Genomic DNA, 24,421 nt, shown 5'->3' with positions numbered 1-24,421 from the left:
TCTGTCTGTCTGTCTATCTAGCTGATATTGTAGTGAAACCCCTCCCACAGTGTGATGTCAGGACCATGGTCCTGACAGCTTCTTTTCTGTGAACCTCATTACATTGTGGGAAGTAGCTGTTTACAGCTGTTTCCAACTGCCAAAAAAAAAAGCAAGCAGCATCTCCTTCCACTGACATCACCAGCCAGCATTACAAATGTCACCATGTGACAAAGGTCAGAATGCATATCAGGTAGAGGAAAGATTCTACAATGGGAAAACACTGACATAATCATGTACAAGACAAGACAAGACAAATAACATTTATATCGCACGTTTCTCCTGGCGGACTCAAAGCGACAGAGCAACAGCCACTAGGACCCGCTCTATAGGCTGTAGCAGTGTTAGGGAGACTTGCCTAAGGTCTCCTACTGAATAGGTGCTGGTTTACTGAACAGGCATAATACATATACATTTGTTTTCACTAGAGTTCCTCTTTAATACGTTTGGGTAAATTGGCAAAGGGTTTGCTGAAAGACCCATTTCATATATTGACCAGAGTGCGGCTGGTTATCTAGTCATGTGTTTGAGGGGAGGGGGCTTGGCTAGATTGCACCATAAACTCCCTCATTGCACTATTGAAAACTCCACACTGGGAGTGTTTTTCCAGAAGGTGGAGTTTTTGCATCCCATTTGGCAAGATATGTCCTAATTGCAATCCATGTGTGTTGGAAGCTGTGAGACAGCAGAGCCCCAAATGCTGAATCTTCTTGTCCAACCTCCATGTTGTACGAATGGGTTAAAGGGCATCTGAAATGAGAGGGATATGGAGGCTGCCATATTTATTTCATTGTAAGCAATACCAGTTGCCTGACTATTCTACTGATCCTCTGCCTCTAATGCTTTTAGTCATTGACCCTGAACAAGCATGCAGCAGATCAGGAGTTTCTGACAAGTGTGTCAGATCTGACAAGATTAGCTGCATGCCTGTTTCTGGTGTGAATAAGACACTATTGCAGCCAAAGAGATCAGCAGCGCAGTCAGGTAACTGGTACACTGGAGGAGGAACTATGATGTTTTCTTCTTTTCTTTCTTTTTTTCTTCTTCTTCTTTATTCTTACTTGACCTGTACATCAGAAAACAAAAACATCTGAGACAAGCAAAATATTTACTTTACATGATAAAAGCATAGCTTGGCTGTGGGTTATCAATGTAGGCAAACTATAAAGGGTCCTCTAATCAAGCTGAAGCCAGCGGATGAACACAACAGCTCAGTATTTGAGAATTGTTGGTGCCGCAGATCCCCAGACATGCAGGGTAAGCCCCTCAGCCATGACAAGGCCAATGCCATTGAGGGGTCCCTATGCTAACGGTGGATGCAACTGCATCCTAACTTTGCAATGAGCATATCCATAATAGGATACCAAGGAAATTCTTCCAACCAAATAGTGTATTTTATTTATGTCAGTTCATAAAGGAATTTATCTCATGTTGGGCCTTATTCAATATCACTACTTGCTAACACTAAGGGCCCTTTTACACTTAATGCATTGGTATGCATTAGTACGCATTAGTATGCGTTAGTACATGTTGGCACGCATTTTTTCTATAGCAGTGCATTGTAAAAAAAATGTCACTTAAAATGCGTATAGTGGGAACTGTGCCATTGGGAAACATGGGCATTACTTTGAAAATCAGTTTTGTTTCAGTTATAACTGAGGGCAACTGATTTAGTGTAAAAGGGGCCTAAGGGCCTGTACACACTGCTGCACTTGCGCTGCGTTTTTAAAATTGCATGCGATTTTTGGTTCTTTTCCGTTAGCAACCTGGTGGTTGCACCTGGCTAACAGAATAGTACCCGATTTCTAAATCGCTAGCCTTCATGAGAATAGAAAAAGCGCATCTCACCAGTGTGTACAGGTCTTCATGATTTTCATGATTTTTCAAAAGACCTTGCGATTAAAAAACGCGTGCGATTTGAAAAGCGCCATGCAAGCGCAGCAGTGTGTACAGGCCCTAAGCTGTAGCAGTAGACATGCAAATGTATGGAAGAGGAGTTGTTCGTTATTCAGGATTTTAATAGAGAAGGGGTAAGTACTAGTAACATATATGGTAGTGGCTGGATAGTGTAATGATTAAGGGCTCTGCCTCTGACACAGGAGACCTGGGTTCAAATCTCGGCTCTGCCTGTTCAGTAAGCCAGCACCTATTCAATAAGGAATTTCTTGGACAAGTCTCCTTAACACTGCTCCTGCCTACTGAGTGCGCTCTACTGGCTGCCTCGCAAGCGCTTTGAGTCCGACAGGAGAAAGGCGCTATACAAATATTGCAATTATATGTCTAACGACCTATTGCACAAAAGTCCAGTAATTTTGCTGAGCGTATGCAGGGCACGGCTCTTTTACCTGTCCTAACACCTGATGAGCACCTCCCTTACTGTATTAGCATCATGCCTGTTAACGGGGTGATGCGTGTATTGCTATGATAAAATGACCAGCCTTTTGTCTCTCGTGCCAAATTCAACTTCCCACATTCCCCTGCTTGTTAATTGGATCAAGTCAGCATTTTGTTTCAATCTTCTTCTGAGAATTCACATTTGAAAGAACACATCTGTTAGTTTCTGAGATGCTTTACTTTGAAGCGGACCTGAACTCAGAACTTCCTCTCTGCTCTAAAAGATAATCAACGGCATAATAACCTTCACAGAAAAACATTTCTTTGTTACAGCTGATACATATCCTGAAATAAATGCAGTGTGTCTTCTTCCTGCTTTAATGGAAGCAGACACATTGATAACATCCTGTGCTTTCAAATGAGTTTATGTGCCTCATATGCCATGGCAGTCAGGTGACACAGGGGAGAGATCAAATTACAGTTGTAATTAGACACAAATGAGGGGGAATTAAACAGGCTAAACTCTCTAAATAAATACAAGGTGCATTTTTATAAGTTTCCTTCTGTCCTGTGCAAGAGTTCAGATCCACTTTAACTCATAGTTTTGCAATGTGTATTTGCTATGTGTATAACAAGGGGTCACATTTATATACTGTATTGCTAGCATGAGTGCTGAACTTTGTGTGTCATTGAGGTTTCCATGGTTCTGAGCCTTTCATGGTCCTGAACTGTGCATGGTGTGTGTCATGCTATCCATAATGCTGAATTGTTTATTGTGCTGAACTGACCAAAGTGCTGAGCTACCTGCGGTTCTGAGCTATCCACATTACTACACTGTCCATGGTGCTGAGCTACCTGCGGTTCTGAGCTATCCACATTACTACACTGTCCATGGTGCTGAGCTACCTGTAGTACTGAGCTATCCACAGTGCTGAACTGTCCATGGCGCTGAGCTACCTGTAGTACTGAGCTATCCACAGTGCTGAGCTGTCCATGGCGCTGAGCTACCTGCAGTACTGAGGTATGCACATTACTACACTGTCCATGGTGCTGAGCTACCTGCAGTACTGAGCTATCCACAGTGCTGAACTGTCCATGGCGCTGAGCTACCTGTAGTACTAAGCTATCCACAGTGCTGAGCTGTCCATGGCGCTGAGCTACCTGCAGTACTGAGCTATCCACAGTGCTGAACTGTCCATGGCGCTGAGCTACCTGCAGTACTGAGCTATCCACAGTGCTGAACTGTCCATGGTGCTGAGCTACCTGCAGTACTGAGCTATCCACATTACTGCACTGTCCATGGTGCTGAGCTACCTGCAGTACTGAGCTATCCACAGTGCTGAACTGTCCATGGCGCTGAGCTACCCGCAGTACTGAGCTATCCACAGTGCTGAACTGTCCATGGTGCTGAGCTACCGGCAGTACTGGGCTATCCACAGTGCTGAACTGTCCATGGTGCTGAGCTACCTGCTGTACTGAGCTATCCACAGTGCTGAACTGTCCATGGTGCTGAGCTACCTGCAGTACTGAGCTATCCACATTACTGCACTGTCTATGGTGCTGAGCTACCTGCAGTACTGAGCTATCCACAGTGCTGAACTGTCCATCGTCCCTCTCCATCGTCTGTCCTGTAATTTGGAATTCAGCCCGAAAGCCTGTGCGAGCCTGATTGTGCTCCGGCGGCTGGGAGCATTCTGCGTTTGCCCAGATGCAGAATACTTCCAGGGAGGGGGCACATGTGCAATGAAGTGCGACTCGGCCAGGCTTTTAGGCTGAATTGCAAGTGACAGGAGCCACCCAGGGAAACGGTGAGGTACAAGTTGCCTTATGTGGGCTTCAGGAAGCCCCAGGTAAGTATGGAGCCTGAGACGCTTTTCGTCTCAGGTACACTTTAAAGTGACCCCGAGGTGAACACGCAAAATGTAACAATTATTTTTACAATTACGCATATACATAATTCTGATTTGGAAATTCAATTGATTTCAAATAGTCATTTGTAATTTTGCGTAACATTTTGAATAATTTTTGTGTAATTTCGTGCCGACAGTGAATAGCAAAGCCCCCATACAAGCTATTGACACCAAAATTGCTACATAGTGTATGTTAAGGAGAATAGTGGCTACAAGTAAAAAAAATAATTTTCCAAACAGACCTTGTAGTTTTTTTTTAGAAAATCGATTTTAAAGATGCAAAGAAAAAATGGTTTTTAAACTCACAAAAATAACAGTTTAAAAACGATTATTCTTTGCATTTTTAAAATCGATTTTTTAAAAATCACAAGTTATTTTTGAAAAAAAAAATTCTTGACTTGTACCTACTATTCCCCTTAACATATGTAGCAATTTGGTGCCAATAGCTTGTATATGGTACTTGCTATTAACTGCCAAAATCAGCACAAAATTTTGCAAAATTAAGCGGTAAATTTTGAAATATTACTATTACATGCAAAAATAATTACGATTTTCTGTGAAAATTCGCATTACGATTAAAATGCGTAATTGCGAATTTCAAAGCTTAATAGGCGTAATTTCTGCTCATCACTACTGGGAAGAGAAAAGATACTATAAGGGTCATTGGAAAGCTGGGACCCACTACTGGGGGTACTGGGAAGTGAGGACATACTATGAAGGTCAATGGAAAGCTGGGACCCACTACTAGGGGTACTGGGAGGTGAGGACATACTATGAAGGTCATTGGAAAGCTGGGACCAACTACTGGGGTTACTGGGAGGTGAGGACATACTATGAAGGTCATTGGAAAGCTGTGACCCACTACTGGGGGTACTGGGAAGTGGGGGCATACTATGAGGGTCACTGGAAAGCTGGGACCCACTACTGGGGGTACTGGGAAGTGGGGACATATTATGAGGGTCACTGGAAAGCTGGGACCCACTACTGGGGGTACTGGGAAGTGGGGGCATACTACGAAGGTCACTGGAAAGCTGGGAACCACTACTGGGGGTATTGGGAACATACTATGAGGGTCATTGGAAAGCTTAGATCAACTACTGGGGGTACTAAAAAGCTGAGACAGACTATAAGAGTCACTGGAAAGCTGGAACCCACCTCTACAAAAGTAGAACACGCAATGATATCACTGGGGAGCTGCATCACATTATGGGGGATGGGGCAACTGGAAAAAAAACACAATATGTCAGACACTGGAAATCTGGGACACACTATGAAAGATTCGAACATGCTTCAGCATACTATGCAGGGGCAATGCTAGGCATTATAAGATATAACAACTTTCAGTGGTGTAGATAGAGAGTGTGGGGCCCCATAGCAAAACTTTCATGGGGCCCTCAGATGTAGGCACTCTTGATCAATGCCAACGGCCCCGACCCTATGGGTATGAATTGAGTGGGCAATTTACATTCTCGTGCAATCTACACTCTACATAGTCCATAGGCACGGAGATAAAATCAGTGGGTGGAGGAACACAAGAAGGTAATTAGTGCATACATCAAACACCAAGTACCACCTGGGCCCCCTCTGCTCTAGGGCCCCATAGCTGTTGCTATGGCTGCTATGGCTGTTGCTACGCCCCTGACAACTTTGCTACGCCCCTGACAACTTTGGTGAGTGTTGTATTATTTGCCTGAGAAACAATGTATGTCCATGATGTATATTATGTTATGTTTGATTTTGTCTATGAACCTATATGTACAGTATGACCCATTCCTTCCCATTTCTGTCCAAGGAGTTTTCTCTGATGCTTTTGTATCTTCTCTGCTAAAGTACGCATAGACATGAAACTTTGGTCAGTTTAAAGAGGAACTCCAGTGAAAAATTATGTAATAGAAAAGTGCTTCATTTTTACAATAACTATGTTTAAATGATTTAGTCAGTGTTTGCCCGTTGTAAAATCTTTCTTCTTCCTGATTTACATTCTGACTATTCTGATTTACCACATGGTGCCATTTTAACTGCTGGCAGGTGATGTCAGTGGAGGGAGATGCTGCTTTCTTTTTTGGCAGTTGGGCACAGCTGTAAACAGCTGTTATTTTCCACAATGCAATGAGGTTCACAGACAGCAAAATGTCAGAACCATGGTCCTGACAGTTTCCCGTGGGAGGGGTTTCACCACAATATCAGCCATACAGAGCCCCCTGATGATCCGTTTGAGAACAGGTACAGATTTCTCATGGGAAAGGTGGTATCAGCTACTGATTGGGATGAAGCTCAATTCTTGGTCACGGTTTATCTTTAAATGTCCAACAACTGCACAGAAGATGATGTATTACCATAACGCTGGCAGGAATACTTTCTGGCCAAGAACTGAAGAGCTACATGCAACCATGGCAACTCCAATCACCACACTGCACTGGCAGGCTCTCTATTATACACTGAAGTGGTGCATGCAGTCATTTGCAGGTCTCATTCTGGTTATTGTGTGCCGCTCATATTTATAACTTGTTTTTTTTTCACTTCAGGTTTGCTTTAAGTATAAACCTCAGTGCAGAAAAAGGGGTGCTGGCCTTCTCACAATAATTGCCTGAATGACATTTTTATTGGCAGTTACTTGGTATTGCTTGTGATTCTCTGCCAGGAAGGTGTCAGGCACGCAGGTCAGATTTGGCAATGGAGGCCACAGCTTGTCCTTCAGTCTCCTGAAATACAGAGATCACACACATCTGTATTAATGACAATGAGAAACATCATAATTTTTCAGGGGCGTAACTAGAAATCACTGGGCCCACTTGGGAAACTTTGGAAGGAGCCCCTCCCCCCACTTTCTGCACAGGTAAACTGAGAACTAATGTTATTCAAATGGCTAGTGCAGGCTTGAATGTGTTTTCCCCATGCAGATAAAAACAGACAGCAGTGAAGCACTGCAGGCATTTTGTCTATCAATTACATTAGCTTCTGTGATAAAACGTGCATGTTTTCACACATACAGACACATGTGGTGTGTAGAAAACGCATACAGAAAACCGACAGATGAGTGTGCTCCCAGCCTCAGTTTATTACACTCACTCTGTCCTCCTCTAATGGAGCAGAACTGGCTCTGCATACTTCTCCAGCATCACTACAGTACAGAGCACTTGGGGAGGGGCAGAGAGGTTGGGGGCTGGACACTCTACACAAGAGCCTGCTGCACACTGAATAGGGACTGTCTACAAATCTTTGTCTACAAAAGTTTATATGATTCTTTATCAGTGGCTGAGCAGATGCAGTAATTAGAAGAATTGTGCAGAGAGCAGACATTTTTTTCTCTGTGACCTTAGTTGTCAGTCTCTCAGGCAGAGCCGGGACAAGGTCCTCCAGCATCCAAGGCTGAGACACCAAAGTGCACCCCTCCATCCCACCCACCCCAGCCGTCACACACTGATTGCTATTAGACTAAGAGGTGCCACAGGGAACACAACCTCCCCAACACCTTAATCGCTAGTTATCTGGCTTGCAGTCACTGCTATGTATCCCCTTTTCTTATTTCTTTCTGCTTCATACACAATTAGGAATGACAGCTGAATGAATTGTGCGCCCCCTCCTACACTGCGCCCTGAGGCTGGAGCCTCTCCAGCCTATGCCTCGGCCCGGCCCTGCTCTCAGGACAGGGAAAAGAAACTTCTCCCCTCCCCCCATGTGAGGGTTCTGAGCCCCCCTGCTCTTGCATCCTTTGCAGGGACTATTGTTACGCCCTTGCCATTTTTGACAGCCCTAAAGCTGCTACCCAATCTAGGGACATGTATATTTTGCAAGAGCTGCTTCTGCTGACTCCGAAATTTTACACGGAATTTGTAACAAATTTCGTATTTGGTGGTCTCTCAATTTGCATTGTGAAAGCACGACATTCTAATTTATTGTCGATATTTTTTCATACTTGTACATATATTAAAATATATTTTTCTACTACTTGTGCCAGAGACCTTGGGAAGAGGTCATTTCCAGTACCTGCATGGTTAGTTTGGAGTATAATCGGTGTCACCTACTTTGAAATATTTTTACACTAACCATAAAGTATAAGGGGGTTGATTCACAAAGCTTGCTTGTTTTTTTACCTTAACTGTAAAGAGAGCTAATATGAGATAAACAAGGTGAGATAATTCATGAGATACACAGATTAGCTGAAATAATTCATGAGGTATGGCAAATATGGAGAGATCAAACTATGGGCTTGATTCAGTAAATGGTGCTAACCCATTTGGCACGCTTAAAGACTTTGGGTGTGATAACTAGGGTGCTAACTGGGTTAGCACCGTTTACTAAATGCACATCGTGCGCACAGCACGGTGCACGCAAAATGGTGCATCGCGGTGCGACGAAAACGGTGCACCTGATGCACCTATAAGGTCGCATTGGGTGCAACCTTAACATTGCATGGTGCGACGTTAAGGTCGCACCGAATGCGACCTTTTAGGCGCATCGTGTGCACAGTTTTCGTCGCACCGCGATGCGCTCTGCACGCACAAAGTTTTGCGCACGGGACTTTGTGCGATGTAAATTTATCATGCCTAAACTAACTTTAGGCGTGATATAGGGCTTTTCACAGGCGTGCTAACACTTAGCACAGTTTACTGAATTACAGTTAGTTAAGGATTGATAAATCATGAGTTAAATCATTAGGCCCATATGTAATTACCTTTTTCTATTGAGTTTTGTCACAGGGGGTATTTTCACACCTTATCAATAAAATTTTAAGCCACCAGCAAGTAAGAAAATACAATAAATTTGTACTTTTCACCTACTTTTTGGTACTTTTTCCATTTCAAAGTGCTAAAAACGTATTTTAAAGAGAAGATGAAAATGAATCTCCTAAGAGAAAACTTAGGAGAAAAGATGAATTGCATATGGGCCTTAAAGGATTTCCTTTGTGAAAAATTAAATGTAGCTTTACTTACCTGGGGCTTATTTCAGTCCTTAGAAGTGATTTGTGTCTTCACCACAGCTTCTGTCTCTTCCACTGGAGGCCTCTGAAGGATCGCTGACCTCTGATGGGTTCTCGCACGAGAATGCGCCTACGAAACCGGGAGTGTACTGCAAATACGGCTGTTGGTAGCCGCCCACCACTATGTGCAAATGTTGTGCAGCACAACGAATGTTCGGCAGGCTTACTGCCACCCTGCTGCCAACAGCCTGCCCCTTGCTTTCCTGGTGCCCGAGGCCAAGGCCTTTTTGGCCTTGCCTGAAATTCAGCCATGCACTCATACCCTAAGCTCTGAACAACTACACCACCAGATTTGCTCTAATTCTCCTCACACTGACTTTGACACAGCTGCCCCTCTCCCAAAACTGATAAGCTGATCGAGCATATTTTCAGCTTATGTAGCGCCCATAAAGGTACATGGGACTGAAGTAACAAATGTGTCAATTACCATTGCCACTGCTGGGATATAATATAAATGTCATGGTGTGAATAAACTATGACTCACCTGTATAAGGCGGGGAACTTACAGCACAGGCACAAAATCACTGCCAGGATAACCAGCAAGCATAAACAGATCACCGGTACTTCCCACTCTGCAAGGAAGGGACACAAAGATCAATGTTGTGATTATGGCTCACAGAATTTGCAATTATGATACAAAATTGTCATTCGTGATTATCAGAAAATGTGTAATTTCATAATGTGTGTCATCATTTCAGGTTAAATTGCAATTTTGTGTTTCATTCGTAATTCTGTAATTTAATGTAATTATGAAAAATTACACAAAATCAGGGGTAACATGGAGTTGTAATTTCGTGTTTTACACAAAAAATGTATCCTGATACTCGCAATTATAAAAATCTTGTCTCGAAAACGATCGTAATTGCGAAATGATCCTAATTGTTAACATTTTGTGTTTGATTATAATAATGCAAAATTTTGCATAATTTTTCATGATTAAGATTTTGTCTGTTACGATCGTAATTACGAAAATTACATAAAATTAAGGGAAATTGTAGTAAGAACATTATGATTCTCACTAATTAAGACTACATTTGCCTGCAAAATGTTTCAGATAAAAAACAAAAGTCATAATATTTCCTCAAAACATCATACTCAGACATTTCAGAGATGAATACAGAGTTACCCTTTAATGACTGTAGGTGATACCACCAGTCAATGTATTCCGGGACCTCTCAATTCAAAATCCCAAAGAAAAAAGTAAGTATTGCATCAACCTGTGTATAGCGCCATCACTTGTCTATTTGCATATGTAAATCTGCTGGGTCAAAAACGGATCCAGCTTTTTTAATCTACTTGATTTACATATGCAAATAGAACTGTGACTGTGCTATATGCAGGTTGATGCAATAGTTCCTAAAAAGGTGTTATCTACCAGTGACTTTCTATAAATATGAGACTCAACTGTTTAAATCATTTATAATTACCAATTCCATTTGCATTCTTGATAGAGGTCTTTGGATCCTCCTCTTTGCCTGTAAAAGTCATAGTTGTATTTTTAATGCAAAAATGTACCACAATATTTAAAGGGAACCTGAGATAGTGGGTAGAACACATTTATACATACCTGGGGCTTTCTCCAGCCTCCTTCAGGCTGATCCGTCACTCGGCGTCGTCCTCCACCTTCTGGATTCTCCATAGGACTGCCATACGTTCAGCCAGTCGGGGCTTACTGCGCATGCGTGGCCTGACTGTCTCCCTCCCCCGACGCGCCCCCATGGCTGGGAGCATTCTGCACCTGCGCAGCACTGCACATGTGCAGACTGCCCCCAACTGGCTGAACTTATGAGAGCCCTTACAGAGGTTCTGGAAGGTGGAGGACAGTGGTGAGGAATGGATCAGGCTGAAGGGGGCTGGAGGTAGCCCCAGGTATGTATGAATTGCTTCTGTCCCCCAGTCTCAGGTACACTTTAAAGTAATGCTAATTATAACAGAGAGAAAATGTGTGCATCATCAACCAAGTGAGCCTGACAAATCTGGCTTTGCAAATTTGGCCTATTGGCTAATCACGAGACATTGCTCATGCAAATATGCATTTGCTTTCGCATGCCTGAATATGCAGGGTCAAAAACCAAAAACCGCAAAACAATCGCCCTGCGGGAATTAGTTCATGCTACATAGCACTATCCAGGGGCGCCACGAGGAGGTTTCCCATTGCCCCCATACAACTTGCCTGCGCCCTGCCCCCCCTCCCCCTCCGCATCACCCCACCATTGGTGTGTTCGCTCCCAGGACATGCAATTTTGCATCACAGGTAAGTAAATACGCAAGGTAGGGAATCTATCCTTTGGGGGAGCTGCATTGGTGGTCCCCCCCAGACACAGGCCATGTCTGGGGGGCGAACCGGCCATGTAATCTCGCTCCCCCCTCCCGGGGGGGGGGGGGCAGTTGCGGCGCTCCCAGATTTTTGGGGGTGTCTGCGCTGCCCTTTCTTTTTTGGGGGTTCAAGGAGGCCTACACGCGGCAGCCCTGTTGAGATGCAATGCACATTGCGTGAGCCAACTCCTGCAGGAAAGGCAGGTTGATAGTTTAGATCCTGCACATTCTGGTAGGCGAATGCATTATGCAAACGCTTTGCCATTTTAATTAGTCAGCAGACTTGAGGCAGCCAGTAATGAAGTCAGGAGTTGACTGGTCTGAGCACACATTTCTTTTCTCTTGTGTAGCATACACTTTAAAGTAAACCTGTGAGGAAAAAATAGGTAAGGTTAGATACTTACCTAAGTAGTGCTCCAGAGGCCTCCCATGTTCTCCTTGACCACACCACTGCTGGCTGATACCCTCTTAATCTTCACATCCGTACTCCTGTGCATGTACAAGCGTGGCCATACTGCCCGTGCACAAGAACTGTATACTCCTGCACAGTAACACAAAGCCACCTGTACAAGGAGGCCGATGGGGGTGTGGCCACAAGAACCTATTCAACAAACTGTTGTTTAATATGTTCAGAGGGTTCCAGCGCTGGATTGGTGGGGTTGAGGGGATGGCGGGAAGATCCTGAACAGTCCAGAGGCTTTCTTCAATTGAGGTAAGAATCTATCTTATACGTTCTTTTTCCTTAAAGAGACTCCGTAACAAAAATTGCATCCTGTTTTTTATCATCCTACAAGTTCCAAAAGCTATTCTAATGTGTTCTGGCTTACTGCAGCACTTTGTACTATCACAGTGTCTGTAATAAATCAACTTATCTCTCTCTTGTCAGACTTGTCAGGCCTGTGTCTGGAAGGCTGCCAAGTTCTTCAGTGGTGTGGTTCTGCTATGAACTCCCCCTTCCAGGCCCCTCTATGCACACTGCCTGTGTGTTATTTAGATTAGAGCAGCTTCTCTCTTGTCTTTTACAAGCTGGATAAATCGTCCTCTGAGCTGGCTGGGCTTTCACATAGTGAGGAATTACAGACAAGGGCAAAGTTGTTTGCAGGAAGAAAAGAGCAGCATGAAACTTCAGTGTAAGAGAGATGCAGGGGGAAAGAAACACACAAATGATCTCTTGAGATTCAAAAGGAAGGCTGTATACAGCCTGCTTGTGTATGGATGTATTTTCTATGTGTGGACATACTGTACATCAACCTACTTCCTGTTTTGGTGGCCATTTTGTTTGTTTATAAACAAACTTTTAAAAACTGTTTTCAACCACTTTTAATGCGGCGGGGAGCGGCGAAATTGTGACAGATTCAATACAGATTCTCTTTAACAGTAAACTTTAATTTATATGCCATTCAAACAAGCATTTGATAAAGCATGCAAACAGATTTCTTTTTTTAACACTATAGCAAAGCTTTATTGCCACTACCCTATGTTCAAAATTGTTTTGATTGGTGATAAATATTTGCATGTAAAAATAAAGTAAAGAGGACGCATGAAAAATATAAAAGAGATGTTTGGAAGAATAAAAAATCATTTTGTTTTAACTACTTAAAGAGACTCTGTAACAAAAAAAAGTTCCCCGGGATGGTACTTACCTCAGGAGGGGGAAGCCTCAGGGTCCCAATGAGGCGTCCCCCTCCCCTGGAGCTGCAGGCAATCCAGCGCTGGCTCCTCCGAAGCGTCCCGCAATCCTGGCTCGACAAGCCTGACAAGGCTTAATATACTCACCCTCCCTGGCTCCAGCGGGGGCGCTGTTGCAGCTCTCAGCATGGAGATAGGCGGAAATAGCTGATCTCTGTCGGGTCTGCTCTACTATACAGATGCAGGAGATTTTGCGCCTGCGCAGTAGAGCGGATCGACAGTGATGGGCTATTTCAGCCTATCTCCAAACGGATAGCCGATACTGCGCCTGCGCTGGAGCCGGGACAGTAAATATTTACATCCCCGCTGTTCGGAGGGACACAGCTTGACCGGCGTGGGACACAGGAGGATGGGGGAAGCCTCGATAGGATCCGGAGGCCTCCTACACCCGGGGTGAGTACCCCCCGGGGGAACTTTTTTTAGTTATAGATTTTATTTAAGTCAATCTGGATGTTACAGTATGTCCAGATTGTGCCTCTGCATCTCAAACAGGATGTTCTGCCAATTAGCGCACCTGCCGCTCGTTTGTGGAGGGACTAACACATTGGGGATTGATGAACAGGAACTTGTGCTCCCTGAGTCAATCAACGTGCCTGGAAATGAATGAACATGACTCCAATCAGTAGCCATGTTCATTTATAAAAATAAAAGTAAAAAAAAAATAGGGATGGGACGAATCCAACATTTCTTTGAATCCGAATCCAAAAAGGTTCTCGAATATCTTAAAGTGTACCTGAGACACGAGGAGCTTCTCAGGTTCCATACTTACCTTAAGCCTGTTGGAGGCCACTCAACCCTCACCTTCTCCCCGAGTGACTTCTGTCACTTGCAATTCAGCCTGAAAGACCAGTCAAGTCCCGCTTTGTCACGCATGCACGGCCCAACCAGGCGTGCTTCCCTGTCTCGCTCCTGTAACTGGCAGCGTTCTGCGCTTGCACAATACTACTGTGCAGATGCAAAACGCTTTTAGGGATGGGAGCCTGATGAAGGAGCATGCCTGGCCGGGCCATGCATGCATGATAAAGCTGAACTTGGCCAGGTTTTCGGGCTGAATTGCAAGTGACAGGAGCGACCAGGAAAGACGGCGAGGGACGAGCGGCCACAAAAGGGCTTAAGGAAGCCCCAGGTTAGTATGGTATCTGAGAGGCTTCTCATCTCAGGTACACTTAAACCTTTCAAAACTCAAATGTAATGAATCCTGTATCCTGAAATCAATAAAAAATCTATGTACAGTGTGTGAAAGGAATTGATCCTTCTCTGATCAGATTCGGATGGGAAAGGGATCGATCATTTTGCTACACAGGGTGGCAGTCTACTGGTGTGTGGCTAATTTCAACTAACCTCCAGCATTTAGTTATAATAACAACACAGCAATACCTGCTTGTTCCGGAATCTCAAATGTGATCACCTTTGACCATGGTCCCCAGATTGCCTTTTCATTGAACTTGGTGCGAACGTGAAGATGGTAGGGTTGGCCGGATGCGAGGTGAGGCAGTTGTAGTTCTTCCCCTCGTACAATCTGCTGAGAAACACAATGCAATAATGTGGGTGTAAAACTTTTATGTCATCTCCAGGCAAGACTGTGATAACACTTGGAGAATGAATGACTCGCCTTGCTCTGTCTCACTGTGGAATCTGTTGCCCAAAACTGAACTTCATACTGCAGAACGAATTGAAAGACAAACTCTGGGGGGACCCACTGGACATGAATCTGCTCACTGCTTTCTTCCCAGGCTGCTGTGATGTTACTGGGACACTGGATTATTCCTAAAACAACAAACAAGCTGTTGGAGAAGACCACTTTAAATACAGTACATGGATGTTATGACTTGACATTTTATCCAACAAATCTAGCTCTTAGAATCAGGGGCGTAACTAGAGGGAAGCAGCTCCTGCATTCACGTGAAGGGGGTGAGCTATGAGGGCCTCAACTACTAACCTTCCCTTCCCCCGATACAGGGGACTATACCTCGGATCAGATGTGTTTGTGGCTACACTTGTTATGGGTGTGAAGATCATGATGATCACACCTGTTTTATGACCCTTGTGAGATGGGCCACAAAGCAGAGAAAGAGTGGAGGCAAGGGGAGGGATGTGAATATTGGGTGCTCCCATCAAAGTTTTGCTAGGAGGCCCCATGAATTGTAGTTACACCCCCACCTTAGGATCTCATGACAGGACTGGGGATTAACCTTCCTGGCGGGTAAGCCGCGCAGGAGGATTTCTCAGGCCCTGCTGGGCCGATTTGCATAATTTTTTTTTTTTGCAACACTCAACTTTGACAGCTGCGTGTGCACTCCGATCGCCGCCGCTCCGCGCCGATTAGCCGTCACGCTGCGCCTCTTCCCCCCCCAGATCCCGTGCGTTGCCTGGCCAATCAGTGCCAGGCAGCGCTGAGGGGTGGATCGGGACTCCCTTTGACGTCACAACGTCAATGATGTCGGTGACGTCATCCCTCCCATCGCCATGGCGACAGGGGAAGCCCTCCCGGAAATCCCGTTCTTTGAATAGGATTTCCTGATTGGAGATCGCCGGAGGCGATTGAAGCGGGTGGGGGGATGCCGCTGCACAGCGGCTATCATGTAGCGAGCCCTGGACTCGCTACATGATTTAAATTTTTTAAAAAAACAAACACTGCTGCGCTGCCCCCTGGCGGTTTTTAATAGACCGCCAGGAGGGTTGAATAGGGTCACATTTTGTCTTTTATTTTACTGTTTTATATACTGATAAAAAATAATGTTAAGGCTTCTTGCACACTGCAAGCGATTCTGATTCAGATTCCGCTTTTTAATCAGTTTTTACATCAGATTCAGATTCCGATTTGCAGTGTGCAGGGAGAAAACTGCAAATCTGAATCTGAAGTAAAAACAGATTAAAAAGCGGAATCTGAATCTGAATCGCTTGCAGTGTGCAAGAGGCCTAAATTTGACTTTTGAGCAAAAATGTAATGGAGAATAATTATAATTTTTCACCAATTTTCATGCTAAAAATAAACAATATTTTCCATTTCGGAACTTAAATAAATAATTTGTATGTTTTCGTTGTAAGATGAAGATTTCTTGTTATAATGAAAACTTTCTCAAAAATCTAAAATTCCATTTGGAATTTGGCAAAAATTTGTGAGCAACACTGGTCATGATAATCGCAATCTGCTAATAACAATTGCGTGAAATTCCACCTAAATGTTTGCAATGACAGCCATATGTAATAACAATTTGGACATTCAATGGATTTCATGTAATCCATTCATCATTTAGCGTAATCCTTACATAATTTTCACATAGTTTCTTGCCCACTATTTTGTTTTCAAAAAGACTTTGTAGTTTTGAGAAAATCGATTTCTAAATTGCAAAGAAAAAATGGTTTTTAAATTGTAATTTTTTGAGTACATATTTCCTTTGCATTCTTAAAATCGATTTTCTCAAAAACGACAAGGTCTTTATGATTTTTTTACTTGTCCCCACCCTTCTCCATAACATTCCTAGCAATGGTGACAATGTTGTGCATGGGTTTTTTTATTAACTGCACAGGTCTGCACAGGATTACGCAAAATTGTGAAATTACGGATCCTTTTATGTTTACATTTAAGTGAATACGGTTGTTACCGAAATTTTGCATTACAATTTTGCATTGTAATTGCGAATTACAATGCGAAGTTGTGTTTATGGAAAATGTATGCTCATCACTGATTATCAGCCATTTTGTCATTTGAATTTGATAGTAAATTCTTTCTTACCAAACCTTTCCACCTGAATGGTGCGTGTATGGAGGATCTGCTGATTGCTTTTATCCTTGATTACAACATGGAAGTCAATGAACAGACGGACATCATCATGTTCACAGAAATACAGTGTGCGATTGCCAGTTTGTTTCGTGACGTCACACTCTACTTCATCTTCCCTGTAGAAAGAGAGGTGTCAATCAGTGGCCGATGTTTTGAAAAATACATACCAACCTTGGTAATATTAATAAAAACCATGCTTTAACCACTTTATGACAACCTGACTTATAAAAACGTCCTGCTAGAGCCTCTTAATGGCTCCAGGACATTTTAATAAGTCAGACAGTGCTGCTGCCACTGTGCACGTGCACGTGCGTGCTCCCGCGGGTGCACATGCATCCACGTGCACGTGAAAATTGTGGGGAAAAAAAGTACACCTTTATTTCAAAATGATATATTGTCACCATACTTTGTACTAGGGACATAATTAAAATCTTGTGATAACCAGGACAAATGGGCAGATAAAATGTGTGTGTTTTATGCACAGTAGCAGTGTTTATATTAAAACCATAGGGGATGAAATTGGAGAAATAGTGTATTTTTTCATTTTTTCCTTGTATTTCCCTTTCAAATACATAGAAAATAAAGTAATTACTGAAAACAAATATCAACCCCAAAAAGCCCAATTTGTGGTGAAAAAAACAAGATATATATCATTTCATTGTGATTAGTAGTGATTAAGCTATTGGCAAATGAAAGGGATGAGCACTGAAAGGTGAAAATCGCTCTTGTCCGTTAAGGTAAAAACTGCCTTGGGGTGAAGTGGTTAATAAATAAATTAATTAATTAATAAAAAAAAGCCATGCTTTTCTGAGAGTTCATCTTTTGTTGAGTATACAATGCAGGTGTTAAAATATAAGAGCAAAAATATGTTTAGTGAAATGTTGATACTAATCATAATAACGATGAAAATCCCAATTAAAGTTATTTTTGTTTACTGTACTATTTTTGAAACTCTTTGAAAACTGATTTTTTGTTTTACTTTTAGGGCTCCTTAAAAAAGCCCTAACAAAAACATAAAAATTCAAACCTCCCAACAGAGGTGATGATGATGATAATAGGTAAGTAGAAGGCCCGGTGAAATAAACCAATTAAAAACAGTTTAAAAATTAGAAAAAAAATAGTGGTAAATGCTTTCCTACCATCCAATAAACAATACCAGCTTTTAGTGGGATATCACCTTCATCAGGTGCTAAATAAATAGAAACAAATATTTATACCAAAGAGAAATGCAGTAAAATCAGGACACCCACTTTTACATTAAAGTGGTCTAAAAGTCAGCATTTCTACTTTGCTCTAAAAGATTCCTTACAGCTTGAAAGCTACTATACCAGAAAAAAAAAATCTAGCAGGACATCACTGAAATGGTTAAACAAAGCACTTTGTCCTGCTATTCAGCTTCAAATCTGCATCCAAACTGTAGATAACAGTATATTAAACACAAATGTATCAACACTTGAATGTAAAAAAACACTCTCTGAGAAACTGTCTCTGCTTCAAGCACACATGGAGTTCAGAATGGCTTATTAGAAGATTTTAATATATAATGAAAAGCAGTTATAATAGAAAAAGAATAAAATGCAATGCCAGCTTTCGGGATAAGATAAACTACACTTTGGAAACTTGCAATTTGTAGACAGACAATATTACTTGTGCACAGAATCAAATATGATAACTGTATGAGTAATGCAAAGTAGGAAAACACATTTTTATTGAATGTTATGTCAGAGTTTCAGACCACTTTAATTGTCCAGCTTTCAGCATCAGAAATCTTCCTGTATCTATATACTGCTGTCTATAAAATGTAGCTCTGCCCTCCCAGTGGTGTTTAGCCTCCGCTGATTATCTATGGGGATTCTTCTGAATCCTCGGACTCGCGAGCATTCTGGGAAACCAGGTATGTTTTGTACTGGCTTAGGGAACTCTCAGTAAGGGCCTGAACTCAGTAACACAGTTGTGTCCACTTTTCAGCATCTGAAACATTGATGTGTAACTGAAATGTGGACACAACTGCGTCAGTGGGCTCAGGCCCTGATCAAACATTCCACAGAGCTGCAACTGGTAAGACTAAAGATGTCACCACCTTTGATAAATTTCAGAATGTGTCCCTCGCTGCAGCTTTGCTCTCCGCCAGTCTCCCGGGGTCCCCTGCACAGTGTCCAACAAACTGGAAAGGTCCCATGTCCAAGCGCTTGTGCAGAGAGCACCACCGCAGCACTCACAGAAGCTGAGCTGTGGAGAGGGCCCTGGGAGATTGGCACAGAGCAGAGCTGCGGCGAGGGACACATATGCTTCTAAAGGTTGAAAGAAGCCTCAGGTAAGCAGATCTGATTTTTTATCATTTGCATCATGCATCCTTTAAAGGGAACCAGAGACGACCTATATGATTTCCACCCACTCATTCTCCATGTTCCCATTGCTGTCCGTGACGCTCCACTCACTCGCTCTGCTATCACGCCTATAGCAGAGCTCCCAATTGTCCCTCTTTGGGAGCCCTGTCCCTCTGTCCCTCTTTCCTCCTCATTTGTCCCTCTTTCAGGACTTTATCCCTCTTTCTATGTAAATTTATATATTTCTCTACTAAAAAATGTGTTTGATTGACTCTAAACTTTATTCCCATTCTTTAAATTGATATATTACTAATTTTAAAATGTTAATATGAAGGAAAATGCACCAGGATAGAAAGGACCAGTGTGGTTAAAATGATAAAACAACATATTTTTATTATGAAATCTTTATGGTATGCGTGACTAGGGGCGTGGTGGGGGAGTGACCAGGGGTGTGGCAGGGGCGTGGCTTAAGTGTCCCTCTTTCTCATCTCAAAAAGTTGGGTGGCATGCTACAGCAGAGCTTCCCTGTCTCAGTCAATTTTATTGGCTCCTCACCCCGTAATTACTGTGAGCCGTTAAGAGCAATCAAACCCATAAAAGGGCACAGAAAGCTTTGGTCTTAAAGTGGCCAGAGCCGTCCGGTCCACAAAAGGTTACATTTTACTATATTTCTTCATAGTGATGCCTTAATTCTGATTTCAAGACCAGTTCTACCTAAAAAACTTTTCTTTAAATTTTGGTTTAGCAGAAAAAAAAATGGTTAGAATCCCTTTTCTTGTATTATCGCTGTGTTTCACTTGTTTTCAAAAATCCTGCCAAGACAAGAAGTCACATTGATAATATCAATAAATAGCCCTTTTATTGATTTATGAAATCATTTTTTTGGAAATGCGGTAAAGAGTTCTAAATTCCCAGGAGGAACGTCTTCCAGTGCTGGTTGGGGCTTTGCTCCTCCCCCACTTCCCCTTCCCTCTTCAGGCCTTTATAATAATGCCCCTTCAGGAATATAGAAAAAGGAAATATGAATGATACTTACTCTTCATCATCTGAGTAATAAAAGCCACAGACAGCCTCGCTGGTCGCATTTACTTCCCAGGGTTCCCAGAAACAGGTGATTTTCTCCATAAAGTTTCGGGAGAAGCAATGAGGAACACTCTGGTCTCTGGCCAACAGAAGCATGTCTGAAAAAATATATAATAGTCATCTAGCTGCAGTCATCTCTGTGATATGCTGGGTGGAGCTACAATTAGAGAGGCTGTACTGAAAAATATAATGGGGCTCACCCCAAATTCCCACCTACTTCCTCCCCTCCATGGTGATGACCAGAGGCGTTGCTAGGATCCTAAAAATCCAGGGCACCCCTGGGCACAAAAAAATGGGCTTGGCCATGTAGCCTTCAGGGGAGGGGGTGGTAATGGATACGGCCAAGTGTACATGAACTTACCAGCAGTGAGACTTAAATAGTGGGCCTGCCCATGAATTAGGAGAGAGAGCTGTCAAAGGCGGGTTCATGAAAGGACTATATTACATTTTTTTTATGCAGTTAAGTAGTGGAATGAACTGTGATTTAAAAAAAATGAATAACCTATAGCAAATGAATTTAAAGGATACCCAAACTGAAATGTGACATAATGAGATAGACATGTGTATGTACAGTGCCTAGCACACAAATAACTATGCTGTGTTCCTTTTTTTCTTTCTCTGCCTGAAAGAGTTAAATATCAGGTATGTAAGTGGCTGACTCAGTCCTGACTCAGACAGGAAGTGACTACAGTGTGACCCTCACTGATAAGAAATTCCCTTTTTTTTACCTCTTTCTTGCTCTCAGAAGCTATTTTCTGCTAGGAAAGTGTTTTATAGTTGGAATTTCTTATCAGTGAGGGTCACACTGTAGTCACTTCCTGTCTGAGTCAGGACTGAGTCAGCCACTTGCATACCTTATATTTAACTCTTTCAGGCAGAGAAAGAAAAAAAGGAACACAGCATAGTTATTTGTGTGCTATGCACTGTACATACACACATCTATCTCATTATGTCTCATTTCAGTTCGGGTATCCTTTAAGATTATCACAGTCCACTTACTGTCCACAATTTCTCTTTGGTCACTATATGCTCCCAATATGTCATGCAATCACCAATCTTGGCATTACCTCAACCTCCCTGGCAGTGGCAGTATGATTATTTCTAGATTTTAGGGTCTAAAAGCGGTGCAGTTTTTTTGTCGGTTTCAGACCCTAAAACCGGGAACAAATCACACCGCAGAGAGATCTGCAGCAGCCCAACATTTACTCATTTCCTTGGGATCCAGTGCTGCAATTCTCCCTCCGTCCTCCGGGTGGCGCTGTAACCCTGTAGTGAGATTGCCGTCTGTCATCATGATGACAAATGCTGATCTTACCAAAGAGGTGTAGAGCCTCTGAGGACAGGAAGGAGAATGGCTGCCGGTGTCTAAATCCCGGGAGAGGTGAGTTGAAACGCCTGCTGCGCATTATGCTCTACCACGAGTCAGGCTTGGGGTTACTGCTAAGGAGGTTAATAAATCCTTATTTTAAGAACAGCATGAGGTAAATTGCTTAGTGAATACTACATGCTGTATCACCATGGTGATAACAGTAAAAACAGCACAGAATCGTTATTAAAGACGGGAGTGAATTGAATTGTGACTACACTAGACGGAGGCACGCAGAGGGTTGCCGCTTGAAACGCGGAAGAGGTGAGTTCCCCGCCTGCTACCATCATTTCTGGAGGGGGATCCGGGAGAACTGAAGGGGGGCCCGAGGTGAGGGAGGAGGGAGTTGTGTTCCCCTTCCCGTGGCTGCCCCCCCCCTCCAGGCTGCCTATACTGGGGTCACCTACAGACCCGGCTACCTATACTGGGGGCACCTATAGCTAGATCACCTATACTGGGAGCACCTATAGACCTGGCTACCTATACTGGGGGCACCTATAGCTAGATCACCTATACTGGGAGCACCTATAGACCTGGCTACCTATACTGGGGGCACCTATGGCTAGCTAACCTATACTGGGAGCACCTATAGACCTGGCTACCTATACTGGGAACACCTATAGCTAGATCACCTATACTGGGAGCACCTATAGACCTGGCTACCTATACTGGGGGCACCTATAGCTAGCTAACCTATACTGGGAGCACCTATAGACCTGGCTACCTATACTGGGGGCACCTATAGCTAGCTAACCTATACTGGGGGCACCTATAGCTAGATCACCTATACTGGGAGCACCTATAGACCTGGCTACCTATACTGGGGGCACCTATAGCTAGCTAACCTATACTGGGAGCACCTATAGACCTGGCTACCTATACTGGGGGCACCTATAGCTAGCTAACCTATACTGGGGGCACCTATAGCTAGATCACCTATACTGGGGGCACCTATAGACCGGGCCACCTATGTTGGCGCTTTATAAATACAATAAATAATGATAATAATCAGATGGCTTACCTTCTTCTGTCACCAGGGAAAGCACCACAGTTATGCCCAGAGTGAGGGAGGTGGAGAGCGTGAGGAGCCTCTGTCCTTTACAACGTACGTCTGCCATGTCTCTGGAGATAGGAACACATGGTGTCCTTCACTCCAGTGCCACTTGTTACAATGTTTTCATAGAACTTATTAGGCCTTTTAGCTGGAACTGCAGGAAGCACAAATAGAGGCCCTGCCAGTGGTGAGCACAAAGTGACAGTGACATGGCTGTAGGCAGCCAGTACATCCTGTTAGTGGCTGGGAGGGTGACAGCAGACTATATACAGCAGGAACCAGGCCAGGAGGTGATAAGAGTTGTGTGGCTTTCACTCCAAACACCAGAAAAGCTCAAGCAAATGCTAGAATACTATTATGGGAGAAATGTTCTCATTCTTATTCATCAAATAACAATAAAACAATAACATCGTTATTCCTAGAAATATTATAAAAATAAGTCATCAGTGTTTATACGCATGCACAAAACACAATCCAGGAAGCACCATCACTTCCTAAGCAGACCTGTGCTCAGAATGTCCTCACTGCTCTAAAAGATACACAGTTACAGCTGATACAAATCCTATAATAAAAATTCAGCATTGCTACTTCCTGCTTTCATGGAAGCAGACATATTGTTAACATCCTGTGCTTTCAAATGTATTTATTATTTATTATTATTTTGTATTATCATTTATTTATTTAATTAATTTATAAAGCGCCAGCTTATTACGCAGCGCTGATGAGCTTCAAATGAGCTTATCTGCCATGGCAGTCAGCTGACACAGGGGAGAGATCAATATGCAACTTGTGATTAGTCAAAGATAAGGGGAATATGTGAGATGAGAGATATATAGAGGCTGGAACATTTAATTCCATTTAAGCAGTACCTGTTGCCTGGCAGCCCTGCTGATCCTCTGCCTCTAATGCTTTTTGCCATAGACCCTGAACAAGCATGCAGCAGATCAGGTGTTTCTGACATTTTTGTCAGATCTGACAAGATTAGCTGCTAAGCTGCATGCTTGTTTCTGGTGTTATTCAGACATTACTGCAGCCAAATAGATCAGCAGGGCTACCGGGCAACTAGTATTGTTTAAAAGGAAATTAAAATGGCAGCTTCCATATCACTCCCACATCAGGTTCATTTTAAGAAATGATTGATATTCGCCATAATTCATTCATGTTGTTTGATCCACAATGAGCACGCAGGTCATCACTTTTACTACTGGTAGATAAGAAAAAAAACTAGAAAGCACCAACTGCCATCATTTATTACCATACCCATTAACATTGCGATAGGCTAAAGGGTTGTTTATATATATATATATATATATACTGTAAATATATACATATATATATATATATATATATATATATATATATATACTGTAAATATATACATATATATATATATATATATATATATATATATATATATATATATATATATATATATATACATAGGGAGATAATGCTTGCTTTGCAGTTGGAAATAGCTGTTATTACCCACAATGCAACAATGTTCACATACAGGAAATTGTCAGGATCTAGAAATTGCC

General features: G+C 42.8%; 1 protein-coding gene and 1 long non-coding RNA gene across 2 annotated transcripts; both read right to left on the bottom strand.

Annotated features, from left to right (window-relative positions):
- Positions 1-453: 453 nt before the first annotated feature.
- LOC137560469 (uncharacterized) lies at positions 454-14,780 on the bottom strand. The gene is made up of 6 exons (XR_011029828.1): positions 14,647-14,780; positions 10,692-10,739; positions 9,749-9,836; positions 6,898-6,985; positions 5,439-5,505; positions 454-1,105 (listed from the first exon to the last, which is right to left on the bottom strand). It is a non-coding gene; the product is annotated as an uncharacterized lncRNA (long non-coding RNA).
- Positions 14,781-14,833: 53 nt separating this feature from the next.
- On the bottom strand, positions 14,834-23,051 carry LOC137543995 (thrombopoietin receptor-like). The gene is made up of 4 exons (XM_068265062.1): positions 22,851-23,051; positions 20,417-20,561; positions 17,006-17,169; positions 14,834-15,036 (listed from the first exon to the last, which is right to left on the bottom strand). The coding sequence occupies exons 1-4, from the start codon at positions 22,945-22,947 to the stop codon at positions 14,834-14,836; spliced, it is 609 nt and encodes a 202-aa protein (XP_068121163.1). The 5' UTR covers positions 22,948-23,051.
- Between the last annotated feature and the right edge of the window lie 1,370 nt (positions 23,052-24,421).

This window comes from Hyperolius riggenbachi, chromosome 1 (assembly GCF_040937935.1).
Source record: "Hyperolius riggenbachi isolate aHypRig1 chromosome 1, aHypRig1.pri, whole genome shotgun sequence".
Classification (NCBI taxonomy): Eukaryota; Metazoa; Chordata; class Amphibia; order Anura; family Hyperoliidae; genus Hyperolius; species Hyperolius riggenbachi.
This window is presented reverse-complemented; position numbering and strand designations above follow the sequence as displayed.

What these genes read in the sequence shown, in the direction of transcription:
- LOC137543995 (XM_068265062.1), bottom strand. Translation starts at nt 22,947, where the DNA reads ATGGCAGACGTACGTTGTAAAGGACAGAGGCTCCTCACGCTCTCCACC. An exon ending in TTCCCTGGTGACAGAAGAAG is followed by an intron (nt 20,562 to 22,850) that starts GTAAGCCATCTG and finishes ATATTTTTTCAG; the next exon opens with ACATGCTTCTGTTGGCCAGA. An exon ending in CATTCAGGTGGAAAGGTTTG is followed by an intron (nt 15,037 to 17,005) that starts GTAAGAAAGAAT and finishes TTGTTGTTTTAG; the next exon opens with GAATAATCCAGTGTCCCAGT.